The sequence below is a fragment of the Bombus vancouverensis genome, unplaced genomic scaffold (assembly GCF_051014615.1).
Source record: "Bombus vancouverensis nearcticus unplaced genomic scaffold, iyBomVanc1_principal scaffold0062, whole genome shotgun sequence".
In the NCBI taxonomy this organism is placed as follows: domain Eukaryota; kingdom Metazoa; phylum Arthropoda; class Insecta; order Hymenoptera; family Apidae; genus Bombus; species Bombus vancouverensis.
The window spans coordinates 288576-306185 of record NW_027468953.1 but is presented as its reverse complement, the minus strand read 5'-3'; the positions used below and the strand labels follow the sequence as shown (position 1 = coordinate 306185).

At 37.0% G+C, this 17610-nt stretch overlaps 1 protein-coding gene and 1 long non-coding RNA gene across 3 annotated transcripts; one reads left to right on the top strand and one right to left on the bottom strand.

The window, feature by feature from the left end:
- Positions 1–27: 27 nt before the first annotated feature.
- Positions 28–1597, bottom strand: LOC143304894 (uncharacterized). 2 transcript variants are annotated; one of them, XR_013061556.1, is made up of 4 exons: positions 1552–1597; positions 1009–1350; positions 691–773; positions 28–420 (listed from the first exon to the last, which is right to left on the bottom strand). It is a non-coding gene; the product is annotated as an uncharacterized LOC143304894 (long non-coding RNA). The 2 variants fall into 2 exon arrangements; XR_013061555.1 differs by lacking the exon at positions 1552–1597 and having other exon boundaries at positions 1009–1523.
- A 13662-nt stretch (positions 1598–15259) lies between these two features.
- Positions 15260–17321, top strand: LOC143304892 (omega-amidase NIT2-A-like). Its single transcript, XM_076627443.1, has 3 exons — positions 15260–15482; positions 15888–16056; positions 16331–17321. Exons 1-3 carry the CDS (start codon positions 15399–15401, stop codon positions 16462–16464), a joined length of 387 nt encoding a protein of 128 aa, XP_076483558.1. The 5' UTR covers positions 15260–15398; the 3' UTR covers positions 16465–17321.
- The last annotated feature ends 289 nt before the right edge of the window (positions 17322–17610 follow it).

Genomic DNA, 17610 nt, shown 5'->3' with positions numbered 1-17610 from the left:
TATATATATAATAAATAACAACTAACATAATCATAACATATTATATATATTATATCATATACAGGGATACAGTCTTCGTACAAAGGAACAGGTCCAAACGAAACTTACAAAAAAAAAAAATAAAAATAAATAATATATATATACATTAACTATTTTTGTATGTGTGTGCAGAACGGATGGCGAATTCATCAACCATTCTCTGAACGACGGATGGAAGTACATGTAGGTGTTGTCCAGACGTTTCACGAGGAATCCAGAGAGCATTTTGAATCTCTGCAGAAAATCCTCCCATGCATGATCGTTACAATAATCTGACTCATCTCGAAAGAAATTTTTTTAGTCCAAGGAATAGCAATCCGCACCGTAGAACTGTAAGGCACCTGTACGCCACCCACGAAACCAAATACTTTTGCTATCCACCTGTAAACAAACAACATTTATAACTATACATATAATTCTCACTTATATCTACCAATATATATATACACGCATGTTGTAAAGTAGGCGATATTTATAATACTCACTTCCATTGATAATGCAAGTGACTCATAAAAATAAGCCGTCATATTTACCATTACACGCACATATATATATATTCAAAGACAAGCTATATTTGTAATATCTATTCCTATTGATAATATATACTTATATATTCATAACAATAAAACAAATCTCATCTATACTACTTACCAATACGTATGCATATATGTATATAATTATAACCCAAGTAGCATTCATAATATTTATTTTCACTGATAACATGTACGTAAAACCTAAAATAAAACAAAGGTTTTAACAATAAGAAAAAAAAGAGAAAAGAATACATATAAATATAAAAATTTTCTTTTTCTATATATATATATATTAATAATAATAAAAGGTTATTCTTATTTCTAATAAACTCGAAAGTAAAATGACAAATGACAACATTATACCATGATATACCGACACAAAGACGCACCACACAGAAGAAACTAATAGAGAACGCTTTAAGCTTGGCAAACTTACCGCCCGACGAATTTGCATACACCATAACCAAAACCCAGGACACATGGCTCTGATCACAGGAGAAGCGGTCCATATAGTCGAATGCATTCCGGTACAAGTAAAGGTACGACATACAACAGAATGCTACTCGGAGCTACCCGTTTGGCAAGGGAATCACACCACAGGAACTCCGCCCGGACGTGCGCCAAACGTGGCGATATTCAGCACCATCGTCGTTGGCCATGAGCGGAATATATACCCAAAAAGACCTCGACGCACTACGGGACCACGTCATGTTCCCGGCAGAAAAATCTGCAGTCTTGAACACATTGGCCAGAGGAGCGACAGGAAAAACAATCGTCCCTGGAACAGTAAACATCCTGGGAATGATGGACGAAAACACATTAACGACAATAGCGAAAAAAAACCGTATCAAGCTTATGGACTGGTTTCATGGAATTTGGAACTGTCAGTGCAGCAATATTTGGAATACTCGTAATGTTTAAATTAATCAAGACGATAATAGATATAGCCATATATGGATACCAGTTACGTGAAACTTACGGATGTGGAATCGCCCTATTAGGAGCAATATGCGGCTCAGTCACCCAATGGCAATGCATGTAACGGTACGTGAATGTTACGCGTGCGCAAGATAACCAGGAGAGGTTGTATAGGAATCAAGAGGTCGTTGGACAAAGAGAACGTTTTTTAGCATTACGTTATGTTTAAGACATTCATATATTCTGCAGATATTAGTTCCTATCAGTATACCCACGTCGTTATTAACAAGATGTTTATGTATTTCCATTATCTTTGTTTTAAAATTCACTGTTATTTTGGGAATTTGTTAAAAAATCTCTTAATCCTTTTAGGAGATGTATCACTCTAAACTGAGATCTAAACTCAGATCACAGGTTTTTTTTTATTTTATAGATTAGATTCACAATTTGTCCAGTTTGGACATTTGGTAGAATTTTTTAGCTGTTAGATTATTATGTGGATAGCTACCCCCAGTGGGATACCATCTTCGTGTTTGTTTGATTGTGTCCTTTGTGAGGTCTGCTGGGTATTTCCCTTTCAGCCTTCTATCCATGTTTGAGGTGTTGATCGTTTCCGCAGCTAGCCAGTTTGGCTGTGTTCCTATTCTTTCTTTGTATTTTTCTGCGTGTCTGCTAATTTTCTCTTTGACCATTGGTATTCCCAGGTCCTTCCGTATGCCTTCGCTTCTAACGTACCATGGGGCGTTTACTATTGTTCTAAGAATTTTAGCTTGTACTGTCTCTATTTTGTTTATATGGCTCATTGCCGCTGCCCCCCATAGTGGTATTCCGTACGTCCAGATTGGTTTTATGATCGTTTTGTATATTTTTAATTTATTTTCTATGCTTAATTTGGATTTTCGACTTGTTAGCCAATGCATTTGTCTCCTTGTTGTCTGTATTTTGTCTATTATTGATTTAGTATGCTGTTTCTATGTGAGTTGTGTTTCTAGGTGGTCTAGTCCTAGGTATTTGACTTGCCTTGTTTGCGGTATGTGCGTGCCGTTCAGTAGGATGTTTGATGGTGTCTGTTTTCGCAGTGTGAGTGTAATATGGTTGCATTTATCGGGGTTTGCTTTTATTTGCTTATCTTGCAGCCAGTTTTCTATTTTTGTGATATGTTCTTGTAGTAATTTGACTGCTGTTTCTGGGTTAGTGTGCCTGACTAGTACAGCTGTGTCGTCCGTGAGTGTCAGTATTTTGCTATTGGTAGTTGTTGGTATGTTTTGTGTATAGTATTGATCCTAAGACGCTTCCTCGCGGAATCCCTGCCTTTATGTCTTTAACTTCAGAGTATGTGTCCTTGATTTTTATTACGAAGGTTCTGCTGCTTAAGTAAGATTTTATTAATTGGTATATTTGCTCCGGAAATTGTTTCCTGATTGTTTGTAGTAGGCTTTCGTGGTTTATTTTGTCAAATGCTTTATCTATGTCCATAGAGAGGGCTGTACAGTATTGTTTGTTTTCTAATGCTAGTATTATTTCTTTAATGAGCCTGTGCATTTGCTCTATAGTGGAGTGTATGTTTCTGAATCGAAATTGATGATCTGGTATTAATTTTTCCTTCTATATTATTGGTTTTATGCGGTTGCATATTATTTCCTCTAGTATTTTGGAAAACACAGGAAGTAGTGATATTGGTCTGTAAGATGCAGTTTGGTGTGGTTCTTTGCCTGGTTTAGGTAACATTATGTCCTGTGCTAGTTTCCACAGTTTAGGAAAGTATTGGATTCTTAGTATTGCATTGAATATTATTGTCATTAGTGTTATCGCTTTTGGCGGAAGGTTTTTCAAGATTTTACCATTGATTAGGTCGATTCGTGGTGCTTTATTGTTTTTTGTTTTCTCGATTATGTTTCTAATTTCTTGTGCTGTTGTTTTAGGTATGGTATAGTGGTTGTCAGTTGAGGTACTAGTGGTAAACGCATCCTCGTCCGTATGACATTTGGGGTTGCTGTTGTTGATATTACGTGGTATAAATGTGTTTCAAAGGTGGTTGGAAAATTCTTCAGCTTGCTCTTCGTTGCTTCTTGCCCATGTGTTGTCTGCCGTCCTGATTGCTGGGACTAGTTTTATTGGTTTCTTTTTTTTTCGTGGCTTTCCATAGGGAGTAGTTGGAGTTCTCGTGAGCAGAGAGTGACTCCATGAATTTTGTGAATTCGTTATTGTTGTGCACTTTTATTTTGTTTTTTATTTCCTTTGCAAGTTTGTTTAGGTGTTTTTTGTTTTCTCGTGTTCTATGTTTTTGCCATTTTGCTTTCGCTTTTCTTTTTTCTCTAATTTTTTCAAGTATGTCTGATGGAATTATTTTTGTTTGTCTGTTGGTTGGTTCAGGTATAGTGGTTGTCCATGGTGCTTCTTGGATAGTTTCTGTCAATGGTGTTACTGCCTGTTCGACGTGTTCGGGTGTTTCCAATGGGATGCTGCAACTGGTTTTGCTCTCGATTATTTCTTTAAAAATTTGCCATTTGGTTGTCCTGTTGCATAGTGTCCCTGGATTGCTATAAAGTATTAATTTGTTTCTGTAAGCAATTGGGCTGTATGCAATGAGGCTGGGTGTTATTTTTAGTTTATTTGCGTTTAGTCCCTTTGTAACTGCAAAATCGAGTAGGCCAGGTATTTTGCTCAGGTCTGTCGGCCAGTATGTCTTCCTGTGGATAATATATTGAGGTTGTTGTTAATGTATTTTTCCAGGGTTCTACCTCGAGGTGTGGTAATTCTTGATCCCCATAGCGTGTGGTTTGCATTGTAGTCTCCCGTTGCGATATACTTGTCACCTAAGTGTTGAAAGTACTCTTCCCACGTTTGTGATGTCATTTTGTGTCGCGGTGGTACATATACTGCTGACAACTGTAAATGGTTGCTGCTAGTTTGTACAGTAACGGTGGTTGCTTGTATATATTCCTTACTAGCTTGGCTGTGTTAGTGGTGTTTAATGTCGTTTCTTATTATTACTGCGGTCCCTCCGTGTGATTTTCCTGAGGGATGCTTGGTATCATATATTCTGTAGTACGGTATTTTTATGTAACTTTTTATAGTGAAGTGTGTTTCCGATACGAGTAGTATGTCGATATTATTATTATACAGGAATGTTTTAGTTTCTAGGGCCCTTTGTTATAGTCCGTTAGAGTTCCATGCTGCTATTTCAAGCATGTCCATTTTTATTTTTTACTTAGCAAGTTTGTGAGTAGTTGTAACATGACTGTTGTTTGTTGTACTTGTTGCCTTAGTATTGTGTTTTTCTCACGTACCATTTTTCTTAATATCTCTGTACCTTTAATGGATTGTTTGAGCATTTCTTTGATTTCTGTATCGTCTTCGGTGTTGTTGCTTTGATTCTGTTTGTTTGTGGGCGTTGTTTGTCTAATGTTTTGGGTTACTTGCGCGTAGCTGCGGTTTCCTTGGGGATCGGTGTTTCCGTTTATAGCTTTTGGTTCATTTTATGCTTTCAATGTTGCTTAATTATCCGTTATACTTTGTTGTGGTTGGTAGTTATTGATTGATCTATTGCCAAGTGGTGGAAACTGTTTACATTGTGATTGTTTTCTGATTTCGCATCCTTTATAGCTGGCTGGGTGGTTTCCATTACAGTTGTAACATTTTACTTCATTTATTTTCCCTACGTATGGACAGTGTGTTGTTAAATGCTTCGTATCGTATCTTGTCATATTGTTTATTGCTCTTGTTTGGTGACCAATTTTTGCTAATTCGTCACTTAATTTTTTTTGTGTTAGTTTTTGAATGTAGTCCTCTTATAACTATTTCGTAGCTCCTTTCCGTTTTCAGCTGATATGTGTGGTACACAGCGTTTTTTCTTTTAATTCCTTTATCACTTTCCTATAATTTTCTGGGGTGTTTATTTGAATTTTTACTTGTTCTAATTTTGTTTGTTTTATTGTGTAGTTTTCCTTCCCAACTATATCGTTTAGTCGATCAATAAGCGGGTCTATTATCTGGGCGTCGACAAATATTGGTGGTGGTTTTGTAGTTTGCGTTGATTTAGTTGTGTTTTTGGTTGTTGGGTCGTCTATTTCTTCCGTAAGTGAGCTGAAGGAGTTTCTTAATGGTAATTCTTGCAGCCATCGCTGCTTTTCTGTATCTGAATTTCCTGTTATTTTTCGTTTCTTGTTATAACTTGCCACCTTCCAGCTTTCATCCTGTTGGGTTAATTCGTTATTGGTAATATTCTCTTCATTGTTTGGTATTGTTTCCATATCAACTTCGTTTGTAGCTGAGCATTCCTGTTCTTCGTTTATTGGTTGGCTTGGTTTTGATATGTTTGTTGTTTTATTTATGTAGTATTGTTCGTCTTTGTTAATTATTTTTATCGGTGGGATGTGCTTTTTCGTTTTAGTTTTGCTTGTAGTCTTCTTAGTAGAAGACACGAGTTTCCACCATTTAGCTATGGGCGTTGCCGTTCGTAACTTTCTCTTCCCCACTTGCCGCACTTTTTCTGAAGCACTGTTTTACACGTCCGTTTGGCTCGGTTGCTCTGGCAGAACTCGATTTACAACATTGAGAACATTTATATCGAAAATTCTTTCTCGCATGAAGCTTCTGTATTAATACAAAAGGCACGAATTAAGATATATGATTGTTCACAAGTATTAGAGCACTTGCTGATCTTATAGATTTTATAGAAAATGTGATACATGATTGACCAAGATTATTAAGAAAATGAAGTTTACATCCGTATGAGATTAACGATCCGAAACACACACTTTGTGAAAATTCGTGACAGTTGGAGGAAAAGTAATGAATTAACGATTATGTGACAGCAATTAAAATCCGTCGATCTAAGGTCTTTATTAAATTAAATAGTTCAAAATCGTTTACATATTAGGTGATCCCATAAGTTTTTGTGTATATATTTATACACTTTTGTGTATATATTTCATGTGTCGATTTCTAAACATACGGCGATAAGGGACCAATGCACTTGAGCTTAGCTGATCGAGAACAGGCTAGAGTAGATCTTCGTGGGCATAAGATCGTAATATAGTGAACACAGTGACTTCTAACAGTAAAAAATCACGAGTGAAATGCGTATCCATTTTCGACATCTCATGTTATATGAATTTCGGAAAGAAAGTTCGGTAACAATTGCCAGGAAAAACATATGTGCTGTTTACGGAGAAAATCCGCTTTCATCTCGCACCTATAGGAAGTGGTTCCAACGTTTTAGAGCTGGGAATTTCTGTTTAGAAGAGGAGGTACGCTCCGGGCGTCCTCCTCAGACAGACGGAGATAAAATTCGGGATCTTGTTGAAAAATCACCAAGTTTGACAGTTCAAGAGATGTCAAATGTCCTGAAAATACCTAAGACAACGATTCATAGGTGTTTAAAAAAAATGGGGATGGTGTCAAAGTTGAACGTTTGGGTGCCCCATGAACTTACGGAACGGAACCGTCTTGAACGAACGACAACGTGCATGTCATTAATTGCACGTAATAAACGTGAACCATTCCTTAAACGCCCCTGGTAACTGGTGATGAAAAGTGGATACTTTTCGAAAACCCTGAACGGAAACGTAGTCGATCCCAACGAAATCAGCCACCTGAACGCTGTGCAAAACCAGGGTTACATCCACGTAAAGTTCTTTTGTGTGTATGGTGGGATTATAAAGGAATACTCTATTTTGAACTTTTATCTAGTGGTGATACCATTAATTCAGACAAATATTGCGCTCAGTTAGAAAAATTAAGGGAAGCACTAGCTGAAAAACGGCCAGGTTTAGTGAATAGGAACAACGTTATCTTCCACCACGACAATGCTAAACCGCATGTCGCGAAAAGCGTTACAAAAAAATTGTCTGAATTTAATTGAAAAATTTTACCACATCCCCCATATTCCCCAGACATTGCCTCATCTGATTACCACCTGTTCAGAGCATTACAACACTTTTTAGTAGCTAAAGAATTTGAAAATATTGACACTCTCAAAAATAGCATAGAAAATTATTTTAAAGAAAAACAAGAGAACTTTTATCGAGACGGAACCTACCAGAAAAATGGGAAGAAGTTGTACAACGAGAGGGGGATTACATTTTTTCATGAAACTGAAAGGTATGTAAACGATCTTAACATATATAACCTCTCGAAAAACGGCACGAACTTATGGGATGACCTAATAATTAAACAACTATAAATATATCAAAAAATTATAATAAAAGAATGTAATAGAATATCTAATGTCCGTACTTGTAAATACAACGAAAAACGTAACGTGTAGATTGCAGATGTTTATGAATGTAAAATTTGCGAAAAGCATATGAAAGTTATACACATAAAATATACAAATATTGATATATGCACGAAAACTATGCGTATATGCACAAAGATATGTACAATTTATGAGTAATATGTCTAATATTGATTTATTAACGTTATGTGAATTGATACAAAAGGATATTTAACAATTTCGTTTTAAATAAAAATCTATTTATGACGACGCGCCAAAATTCGCATTACGATAAATTACGATAAATTATAAATTACTTTTCCGTATCTGCAGCACTCGAATTGTACAAGTAATGTGTGCGTTTGAGGGCCCGACCTTTTGGTCTACCGCGCCATACCTGCAGTAAAAACGCATACTGGTTTCGCATTTAGATGTTCGCGTTCGACTTGGGAATGGCGCGCATAAATGGTCGGCGCGCGACTTGCCCTCTCCTTGCGGATCATTGGACAAGTTAAACCTACCCTTTCGGGCGGCAGCTCGCTTAGCTGGCGCCACGCGATACCTGCCACCATATAGCTCGGTCCCAGCAGGTTGGCTCTCCAGCCGATTATTCCTGCTCGGCAACCATTTTGTATGCTTACCGCTTGCACCGACGGTCACAGGTTTCCTCTCCAGCTCGCACGCTTCGTGCTTTTTTCTGCGCCCCGGTTCTTCGTTACTGTTGTTTTCTTGGTTCTATCTTGTTTATTGTTCTATCTTCGATCCAGTGTTCTGTTTGTTGTATCCGTTTATTTCTTCGTTGCGATTCTTTGTTTGGTTGTTGTTGTTGTCTCTATAAACTTGAAATATAAATGCAATTTCCTTTTAAATACAGTAACGAGGTTTATTCAATTTCGATAACATTGTATTAGTAAGATATCGAAGCTAGCAACTTTTCGTTGAAGTTTATTTTATATTTCTTAAATTATTCGGGTAAAGATAACTCCACACTGACGGCCTATTGTCCACAGACAGATGTCGTAGTAATCGGCGGACAATGTCTGTCAGTGAAACTTAAGGCGCGTACGGGCAGACTACAGGCGTCTGTAGACATTGCCTGCCGACAACACATGCCAAAACATGTATATAAACTGCCTGCAAGCAACGTCGCTTGTCCACTAGAAGTTTGCCGGGTATCACTGCGTATCGATGAGTCGAAGATGCCTTGGAGATGCAACACACGGATCGTTTAAATCTACCTGTAATCCAATCAAGCTAGCCTAAAAAAAAGACAAATTCAACATAAAATTGTATCGGACATTTTGCTACAACGCTCAACTGATAGAAATCATGCTCAGGAACAAATATATGTCTTTGCTAACTTTCTAAATATATGTAGGCGACGTTTTAAATTGCTAGTAGTTGAAACAAACAATATGATATATTTTTGAGTGATCTATAAGGATTTACAGGCCCACTGGGAAATCTTATTAGTGTTCTCTTGCACTATGTATTAAAGCGCATCAACACCGATAGAAGCACTGTACACGCGATATCGTCGCAGTGTCTCCTGAAAATCGGCGATAAGTCGCTCGAAACTTTACTGGAAACTTTCTCCATGTTCTACTGACAATCACATAGCATGTGTCATTGCTGGAATTTGATAAATTTGGTTGAGAACACGAAAGAATTTTCCGTTTACAGTAAAGCAAGGGACTATCGAGTTGGAACAATTCGTGTTTGAAAATAGCGTTCTATGCTAAAATAGCGGCGGAAATTATACTACATGTAAAAGTGAGTCATAAAAACAAATACAATTTTCTTATTTTCTATCTTTTTTACTTTTATCGCAAGTTTGATTTCTATACATATAACTGTTTTCAATTTAAGGAGGAACTTATTTTCTTAAGGGCTTTTCATACAAATTTGAAAAGTAACTGTTGTTTTTGATCCCTTATCTCTATCTTTATCCTTCTATTTTTGTGAGACTGTATCGGTTATTTATTCTTAATTTTTACAATCCGAAGTCTAATTTATGTGCCGTATTAATTTTCTGTGAATAATTTAGAGATATGTGAAATCTTGCTATATATATATACTGTTTGGTACCTATTAGAAGTGCGTTCGATCTAATGTGGAAAATTCGTAATTTTAATAAAATAGTTTCAAATTGCTAAGGCTGGGGCAAACTAAGAAGTTTCTGGAATATACAGGGTAGTAAGTCGCTTCGCAAATATGTGTACATCGGGACAATATGTTACATATGTAATCCCTTACACAGTTTCATATTATCTTGTAAAATAATCATTCTTCTTTTAATATCAGTTGGTTTTTGTATTTTTATTTCATTTATCTCATAGATTATAATTCCTTTAGGAAATTTTTGCAAAAATTTTCGCTGGAAATTTTCAGAAAACCTTATTCCTGAACAAAATTTGTTTTGTACTACGAACTGTCGCATTTAAATAAGAAAAATTCTATTTATGTAATTTTGTTATTAAGCTTGTTCATATCTAACTTCAAATTATCTGTAGCTTGTTTATAATTAATTAAGTTTGAAATGTTTGTTTGTTAGTTATTACAAAAGGGTCATAGCTAAGTTTTTGAGTTGTGCTCAGGTTATTATAACTTCAGTTATTATGCTCTGAGCGTCATGTTGTTTCTTAATAAAATTCTTTAGTCTCAATAATCAATTTTCTCTGTTCATAAAGATGGTGGTTGTTTATTTTAAGAATTTTGTTCTTAATTCCAAATATTGCGGACATTCTTTTATTATGCATTAGTTGGTATCCAATCTTCTTGGATAGGACGTATTGCATATTCCATTTTTATTTGTTTTATATTTTATCCTGTTTCCTAGACTCACTGCACAATCACGTTTGTCTCTCTGCTAATCTAACTTGTACTATTATTCTTTTAGTTATTAACAATAATTTCATATCTAAGCAACTCACTTCAATTATGTTTTCTGAGTCGTTAGTATATTTATATACTTCACCGTTGATAATCCTGTAGATTATTCTATTCTCTCCGTTTATTACGCCCCAAGGCTTACTATAGGCCGTGTTCCTAACCGTCGCAAACAGATCGTCTTACATGACCGTCGAGATATACACAAAGTAGCGATAAACGCATAGTTGTCGTCAAGCAGCGAGTTCCAGAAACATCTATTCGCCTTCGGTGCGTTATTTTATCCGCATAAAGAAGCTGGTATACGTGATCATAGGCGCGAACGGTGGCGTGATCCGAGCGTAGTGGGGGTCGTCTTCCAGAGAAGACAACGAAAAGGATCGAAGAGTAATCGGTCCCTTCTGAAGAGTCAAACGTTATAAATTGCTTAGTCTAACGAATTCATTGAGAGATATCGCAAAGTCGGGTCGAATTCCTATAACATATCAACTGTATTTATCGCTAAATAATTTGTGACGTTTTTATTATTACATTCATTATTTTTAAATATACAAGCTATATTAACCTGTTAATACAGTGTTAAATTCATTGAACCACCCCTATTATCGTAACAGAAATCAGGGGATCGATCAGTTCGTGGCGTCGGTTATCTAATTGCAACGGGAATTTACTACTCCCGTTGACGTGCTTTCTCGCGATCGCGTCTCTTCGCGAATGCTCGAATAAACACGGATTGCTTTTTAACTAAACATATTCATATCCTGTTTTCTCAAAATCGAAAGCTTAAAACATCCGTTCTTACTGATGTTATTTCAATTATATTTATATCGCGTTATTTCAATTATCTAATATATTTTTTACTTTTTTCATGTAAAATCATCATTTTACCAATTGTACCATAATTATTAGGAAGCTCTGTTAGAATTTAATCTTGGAATTAAGATTAATAATCTGTGGAAGACACAATGTTTGTGTTGAAACAATATAATGTGATATTTATTAAACAATTATTACAGGAATTATAAGTGTGTGTGTTCTGGAATGTAGACAGTTGACTGACTGGCACAGACACAGACACAGACTGACTGGCTTAGTGACCCATGGCCCTTGAAAAGGTTTTGAACCCCACTCTCTATGCAGTAATGAGTGTGACCTGTGTGGGTGTCTGTGTGGCGTCACATGTGCCGCAGAACCTTCTAGTAGCTTCTCGACGTGCCCATCGGGAATGTTCCATCCATATTCCTACGCTTCTTCCGCCGAATTCTCGAAAGAGCATGCACGTGCTAGCCGCCGTGGTACATCTCACGAACGCACGCTAATGAGGATATCGCTGAACAACGAAGGAAAGAATCCGTTCGATCAATCACCTCATCTGTATGCGATTAATATCGTTGCATTCCAACAAACTCTGAACAATAACTTAAACACGAAACTGTAATTTGTGTCTTTATAATTTGCAACGTTGTTAAAATTTTGTATCTCCCTTTGCAAATGCAAATAATTTAAATGAAAAAATACATGGTTTTTAAATCGTTTCTCTTATATTCGTAATAATAATTTCGTTCTACAGTGAATGCATTTATTATTCAACGACGTGATTTTCGGTTGTTTATTGGAAAGTTATAATGCTGCTGATCTATAGAATTAGTACTGACTGTTATAGTAATATGCACAGCGAGTCATTTGTAATAAATTGTAATTACTTGTAATGTATATCGATTGTAATTACTCGTAAACCACTCAATTCATAAATGCATACATATGTGGCGGCACTCGACAGCACAAATACGACAACTCGACACTAACTAATACCAGACAACGACAGCGCAGTGGTTAGCGCCTCAAGTTACGAACGTTCGGGATCTGGGTTCTTAAATCCCGGCGACCGTAGTCCGATTTTTCTTCCACGATTCTTAAATGAAAAGAAAATACAGCAGTACCCTAGCAGCGACATCTACAGCCAGCAGCTACAATTATCATTTGTGTCTTTGTTCTCTCCTAAAGGCCGTCCAAGGGACTTGAAAATGCAAAGAAGAAGTGCTGCAAGAACATAACAAATATATTTACAAACCAAAACCAATTCATTACAACGCTCATCCTTCAATTACATCCTCCGTCGCGAAAATCCTCCGCTTCCTTTCTGTCAATCCATCTTGCCCATATGTGGTTCCATAGCTGCTGAATCGTATATAGACAAACAACAACTTGAGTAAGCAAGGGGGATGGATGTAGAGCCGACAAATAAAGGAAAAGGAGAGAGAAGTGTTTCGTCCTTGAGTTTATCATATTGTGGTGGCCGGGGGATTCAACGCTATGTCCTCGATTCGCTCTAAGTACTCAGGTTCTAGACACCCTTGGAGGGCGGTAGATTTTTCTTCATCGCCCGCGATGCTCGCCGCCGCGAGCTATCTCTCTAGTAAGGAGAACCATAGCACTATCTTCTAGGGCATCGTCAAAGGCACGCGGACTTTTCACTGGTCGTAACTGTTTTATTCTTGTTTGACATATCGTTAGCGCGCCCAGAATCACGATAATTGAAATCTCATTAGCTCGATCACGTCGGGGTCACTTACACCTCACATATTTCAAATAAAATCTGCATAATTCTGAAGGAAACACAACTACATTTGGGTTATCTTGTTTTCACAGAAACCTGAGAATTGCTCAGAGTATTTTAATAAAATATTCAACTACTTTAAAACGCAAAAAATAGTTTATTGTATGGAATATATAGAGTGGGTCACGCAATTGTTTCGGCATAATTGAAAATTCGAAATGTGTAGCTTTAAAAATATTGCAGAGGAAAAATCGGATTCGTCGAGGACAACCTTCGTTCAGAAAGTAAGGGAAATTGGCATTGCTGCTAATTGGTCAATTTGTATATCGGTGGTTAGAAAAGGATGCTAGCCGCTCTCGAGAGAAAGTCTCTAGTGGGAGACGTCGTTCGTTAAAAAATAGGCGTTTCGATCGTTCGCGGAGAGACGCGATCGCGAGATAGCACGTCAACGAGAGTTGTAAGTTCCCGTTACGATTAAATAATCGACGCCACGAACTGATCGATCCCCTTATTTCGATTATGATAATAAGGGTAGTTCAATGAAATTCCACAGAATTAACACAAATAAATTAATGTTTATTTCAACAACTTATTAACTAGAAAGATATAAATGGAACAAAAAAAAATGTAACTGCGTTTTGGTTGATAAGTAATGCGCGACATATCAGATGTGTAGACGGTTCGACTTCTCGAAAAGTTCTGAACGCCTTTCGATTTTTTTCGTTTTTTCTGGAAGGCGACCCCCACTACGTTCGGATCACGCCACATTCTTTTACTGCGAGGTAAAATACGGGCCACGAGTCGACGTTTCTGGAAGTCGCCCTGCTTAATGAACCATGCGCTTGCCACTACAATGTTTGTTTGCCGGGCAGACGCGACGATCCGTCTGCGACATTATAGTGCCGCGATCGATAGTTAAGAATATGACCTATGGTAAGCCGCATGGCGTAACATTCTCCCCCCCGTTGAGAGGGTACCGATCAAACTAGCGAGGTGTGGTTGAAGTTCCCATCTTATTTCGTCTCGGTGGCTAGTTGTTCGGGTTTCTCGAGATCGGGTTGAATTGGCAGTGGGACAAGCCTTTTGACGCCCCGATCCAAAATGCTCTTTGCCGTCTGAACTGTAGCTGTCCGGATGACACCATCGGCGCCTGGATGAACCTTGATAACTCGGCCCAGAGGCCAATGCATGGAGGGAACGTTGTCCTCTCCGAGGATGACGATTGTGCCCTTTTGGATGCTGTGTCCACCCTTGCTCCATTTATTGCGGTTGGTTAGCTCGTTCAAATACTCCTTATGCCAGCGGTTCCAAAAATGTTGTTTAAGCTGTTGGATATGCTGCCATTTGGAGAGTCGGTTCGATGGAATGTCCCTGAAATCTGGATCACGTAAGCACATTAATGAATCGCCAATGAGGAAATGTCCGGGAGTGAGGGCTAGGAGATCATTTGGATCGGTGGAGATAGAAGTTAGCGGGCGGGAATTGAGGACTGCTTCTATTTCTATGATAAGAGTATTACGGTGTTAAGCTCATATGTTTCTGTTTCTCCACTCGCGCTGCGCCATAATATCCTTTGATATTTCCGATCCTCTGGTCGTACGAGGAACTGCCGATACATTTTCTCGATGTCGCCAGTGAGTACGTACTGATGAGCCCGGAATCTAATTAATATACAAAATAAATTGTGAATTGATTCGAGAATATAGGATTTCCCCATTTTCATGATTATCGTGATTTTTGTATAAATATATTTTTTAAGATACTAATAATTAGGTACTTATAAATTAGTATTATCAATTATTTTGCATTTATAATTCCGCCTCTAGTATAAGTGTTAATTGAAAACTAACTTTATGTTTCAAAAAGTACTAGCAAAGTCGTTGAGTAACAAGCCACTGATGCTAACACAAATAGCATTGTCGTAATTAAATATTTCTAAATATTCATTTTTCATTTTGAACCTGTAGAAACAATTTATTATATATACTGTTAGCTAAGTAATTGCATATTTAATTAAGTCGAAATATAAAACTTAGTTATTTTGATAATTTAGAAAATAAAAAACTGACAAACATTTCAATTTAATTTATGGTTGGAACAGAAGACAGTTATTTTTCATTAATTGAAATATTGCAATGCAGAGTACTTTCCAAAATACGCCGAGAGTATTCCTGATGGTGAAACGAGCGTTGCTTCATCGAACGCAGCTAAAGAAAACAACATCTATGTAGTTGGTGGTACGATGCCTGAAATAGAGGGCGATAAATTGTACAATACCTGTACTATTTGGGGTCCCGATGGAACTTTGATAGCAAAACACCGAAAGGTAAGTAATATATTCCTTTATGGCTTTGAATTTGAAAATATTGGGGTGAAGAAAGTGACTCTATCTAGGAATATACATTTAGGAATATACACAATTTAGGAATATACATATGTACATACGTATACTATAACCAATTCTATAATTTACGGTTTATAAAATACGTTATGATACGGGAAACGCTCATTTTTGTTGTAATGTGTAATATAAATTTTTCACATACGAAAATACTTATTTTTTCTCCTTTTTAAACATTATTAAATGATAAGATTTTTAAATAAAAGAAAGTGATAAAAACGCTGTCAGTTATTAAATAAAAAATAATTAAAGTTTAGGAGTTGGTAACTTTGATATTAAATTACAAAAGTTGCAGCAATAGAATTAGCGACTACATTTTTATGTTATTAGGTACATCTATTCGACATCGACATTCCTAATAAGATTACTTTTCGAGAGAGTGATTCACTCAGTCCTGGTAACTCCCTAACGACGTTCGATGTGAAGGGCTGCAAAATAGGTATTGGCATTTGCTATGATATTAGATTCGAGGAAATGGCACGCATTTATCGGAACAAAGGTACAGTAACTTAATCGATCAATACTTAACTAGCAAAAAATTAAATATCTTTCTTAAATATATTCTATATAAAATTAATATAATCTGTAACTCTGTATAAAAAGAAGCTTAATTTAAAAAACCAGTATATTTGCTGAAAATGAAACAAATAAAAGAATTAAAAGCACAATAAGAGGACTGTCCTCGCATATTCAGAAATGATGGAATGTGAACCGTGCAACTACGAAGTTAATTGGTATTCGGTGGCTTCATATTTCCTGCTTCTCTGGGTTAGGTTGCCAAATGCTGATATATCCAGCGGCATTCAATATGACCACTGGACCACTGCACTGGTCATTACTTCAGCGTTTCAGAGCGAATGATAATCAATTATACGTTGCCTGCATATCACCGGCTCGTGTTCCTTAAGCAAGTTACGTCGCATGGGGACATACACAGTTGACCAATCCCTGGGGAAAGATTCTTTACGATTTGGAAACTCAAGAGAATATGGCAGTCACCGATATCAAAAAAAAAAAAAAACTGGCGAACCGTGTGTTACCACAACGAGACACGCGATGCTATTTGTCGCTTTAAATTGTGCCGCAACTCGTTTTTGAGATCTTTGCCAGGGGCGCGTTAAAATATGCTGAAAATATATTTCTGGCTTTTCTGGGGTTTAACTGAAATATGACAAATAACGTTGTAAAACATATGTACTTATGACTTACAGAGTAATTGAGTGTACAAAATATAATAGCCAGCGATTTAGGGCTTTAAAAGATCAAAAGAAAAGAAAAGAAAAGAAAAGAAGAAAGATAATATGTTGCGGCAGTTTAAGTCGATCTAAGAAAATAGATAACGGGAGGGGGGGAGGGCAAAGCTAGTTAATCTGGAAAGAATCCAAGCGTCAATTTCAAGCATTTACAGAGAATCAAGCGGGCTGATTAAGGTCGTGAGTTGAGCAATTATCCCGCGTTAGGTTCAATCAGGTTAGTCCCACGCGAAATTGATCCAACCATGCGAAAACGAGTGTATTCTGATTTCTGTTGCAGATACTTCTGGCTATTGCAGTACTTACACGGTGGTTGTTGAAATAGCCGCTTCTCATCTATTTTCCGCAGCGCGGACATCATCCTTTGATCCCTTACGACTAACGAAGTTTTCGAAGATGTACGGCAGCTTGAGATTCTACTTGAAAATGATCATGATTGCGGTCTGTGTGCCGTCTGCTCTTCTTTTTGTCCTTCCGTTAAAGACTGATAAGTTGATACTGATTAATTATGCGATCGAAACCCTATATAATGGCTACAAAAATGCCGCTAATATAATATTCCTTCTTTCTTGTATCTGTCTGCCTCTCAGGTCGTTTTACTAATTACAATAAGTAATTTCGACTTCTTTGCGCTCTTTTTTAACGCATTCGAGACCGAAAGAAATTCATATCAGTCAGTAGGCAAGGGTATAATATACATATTTTATATATAACTTATGTAGTAATGTGTTACGCCATGCGGCTTGCCATAGATCATATTCTTAACTGTCGGTCGCGGCACTATAATGTCGCGGACGGAT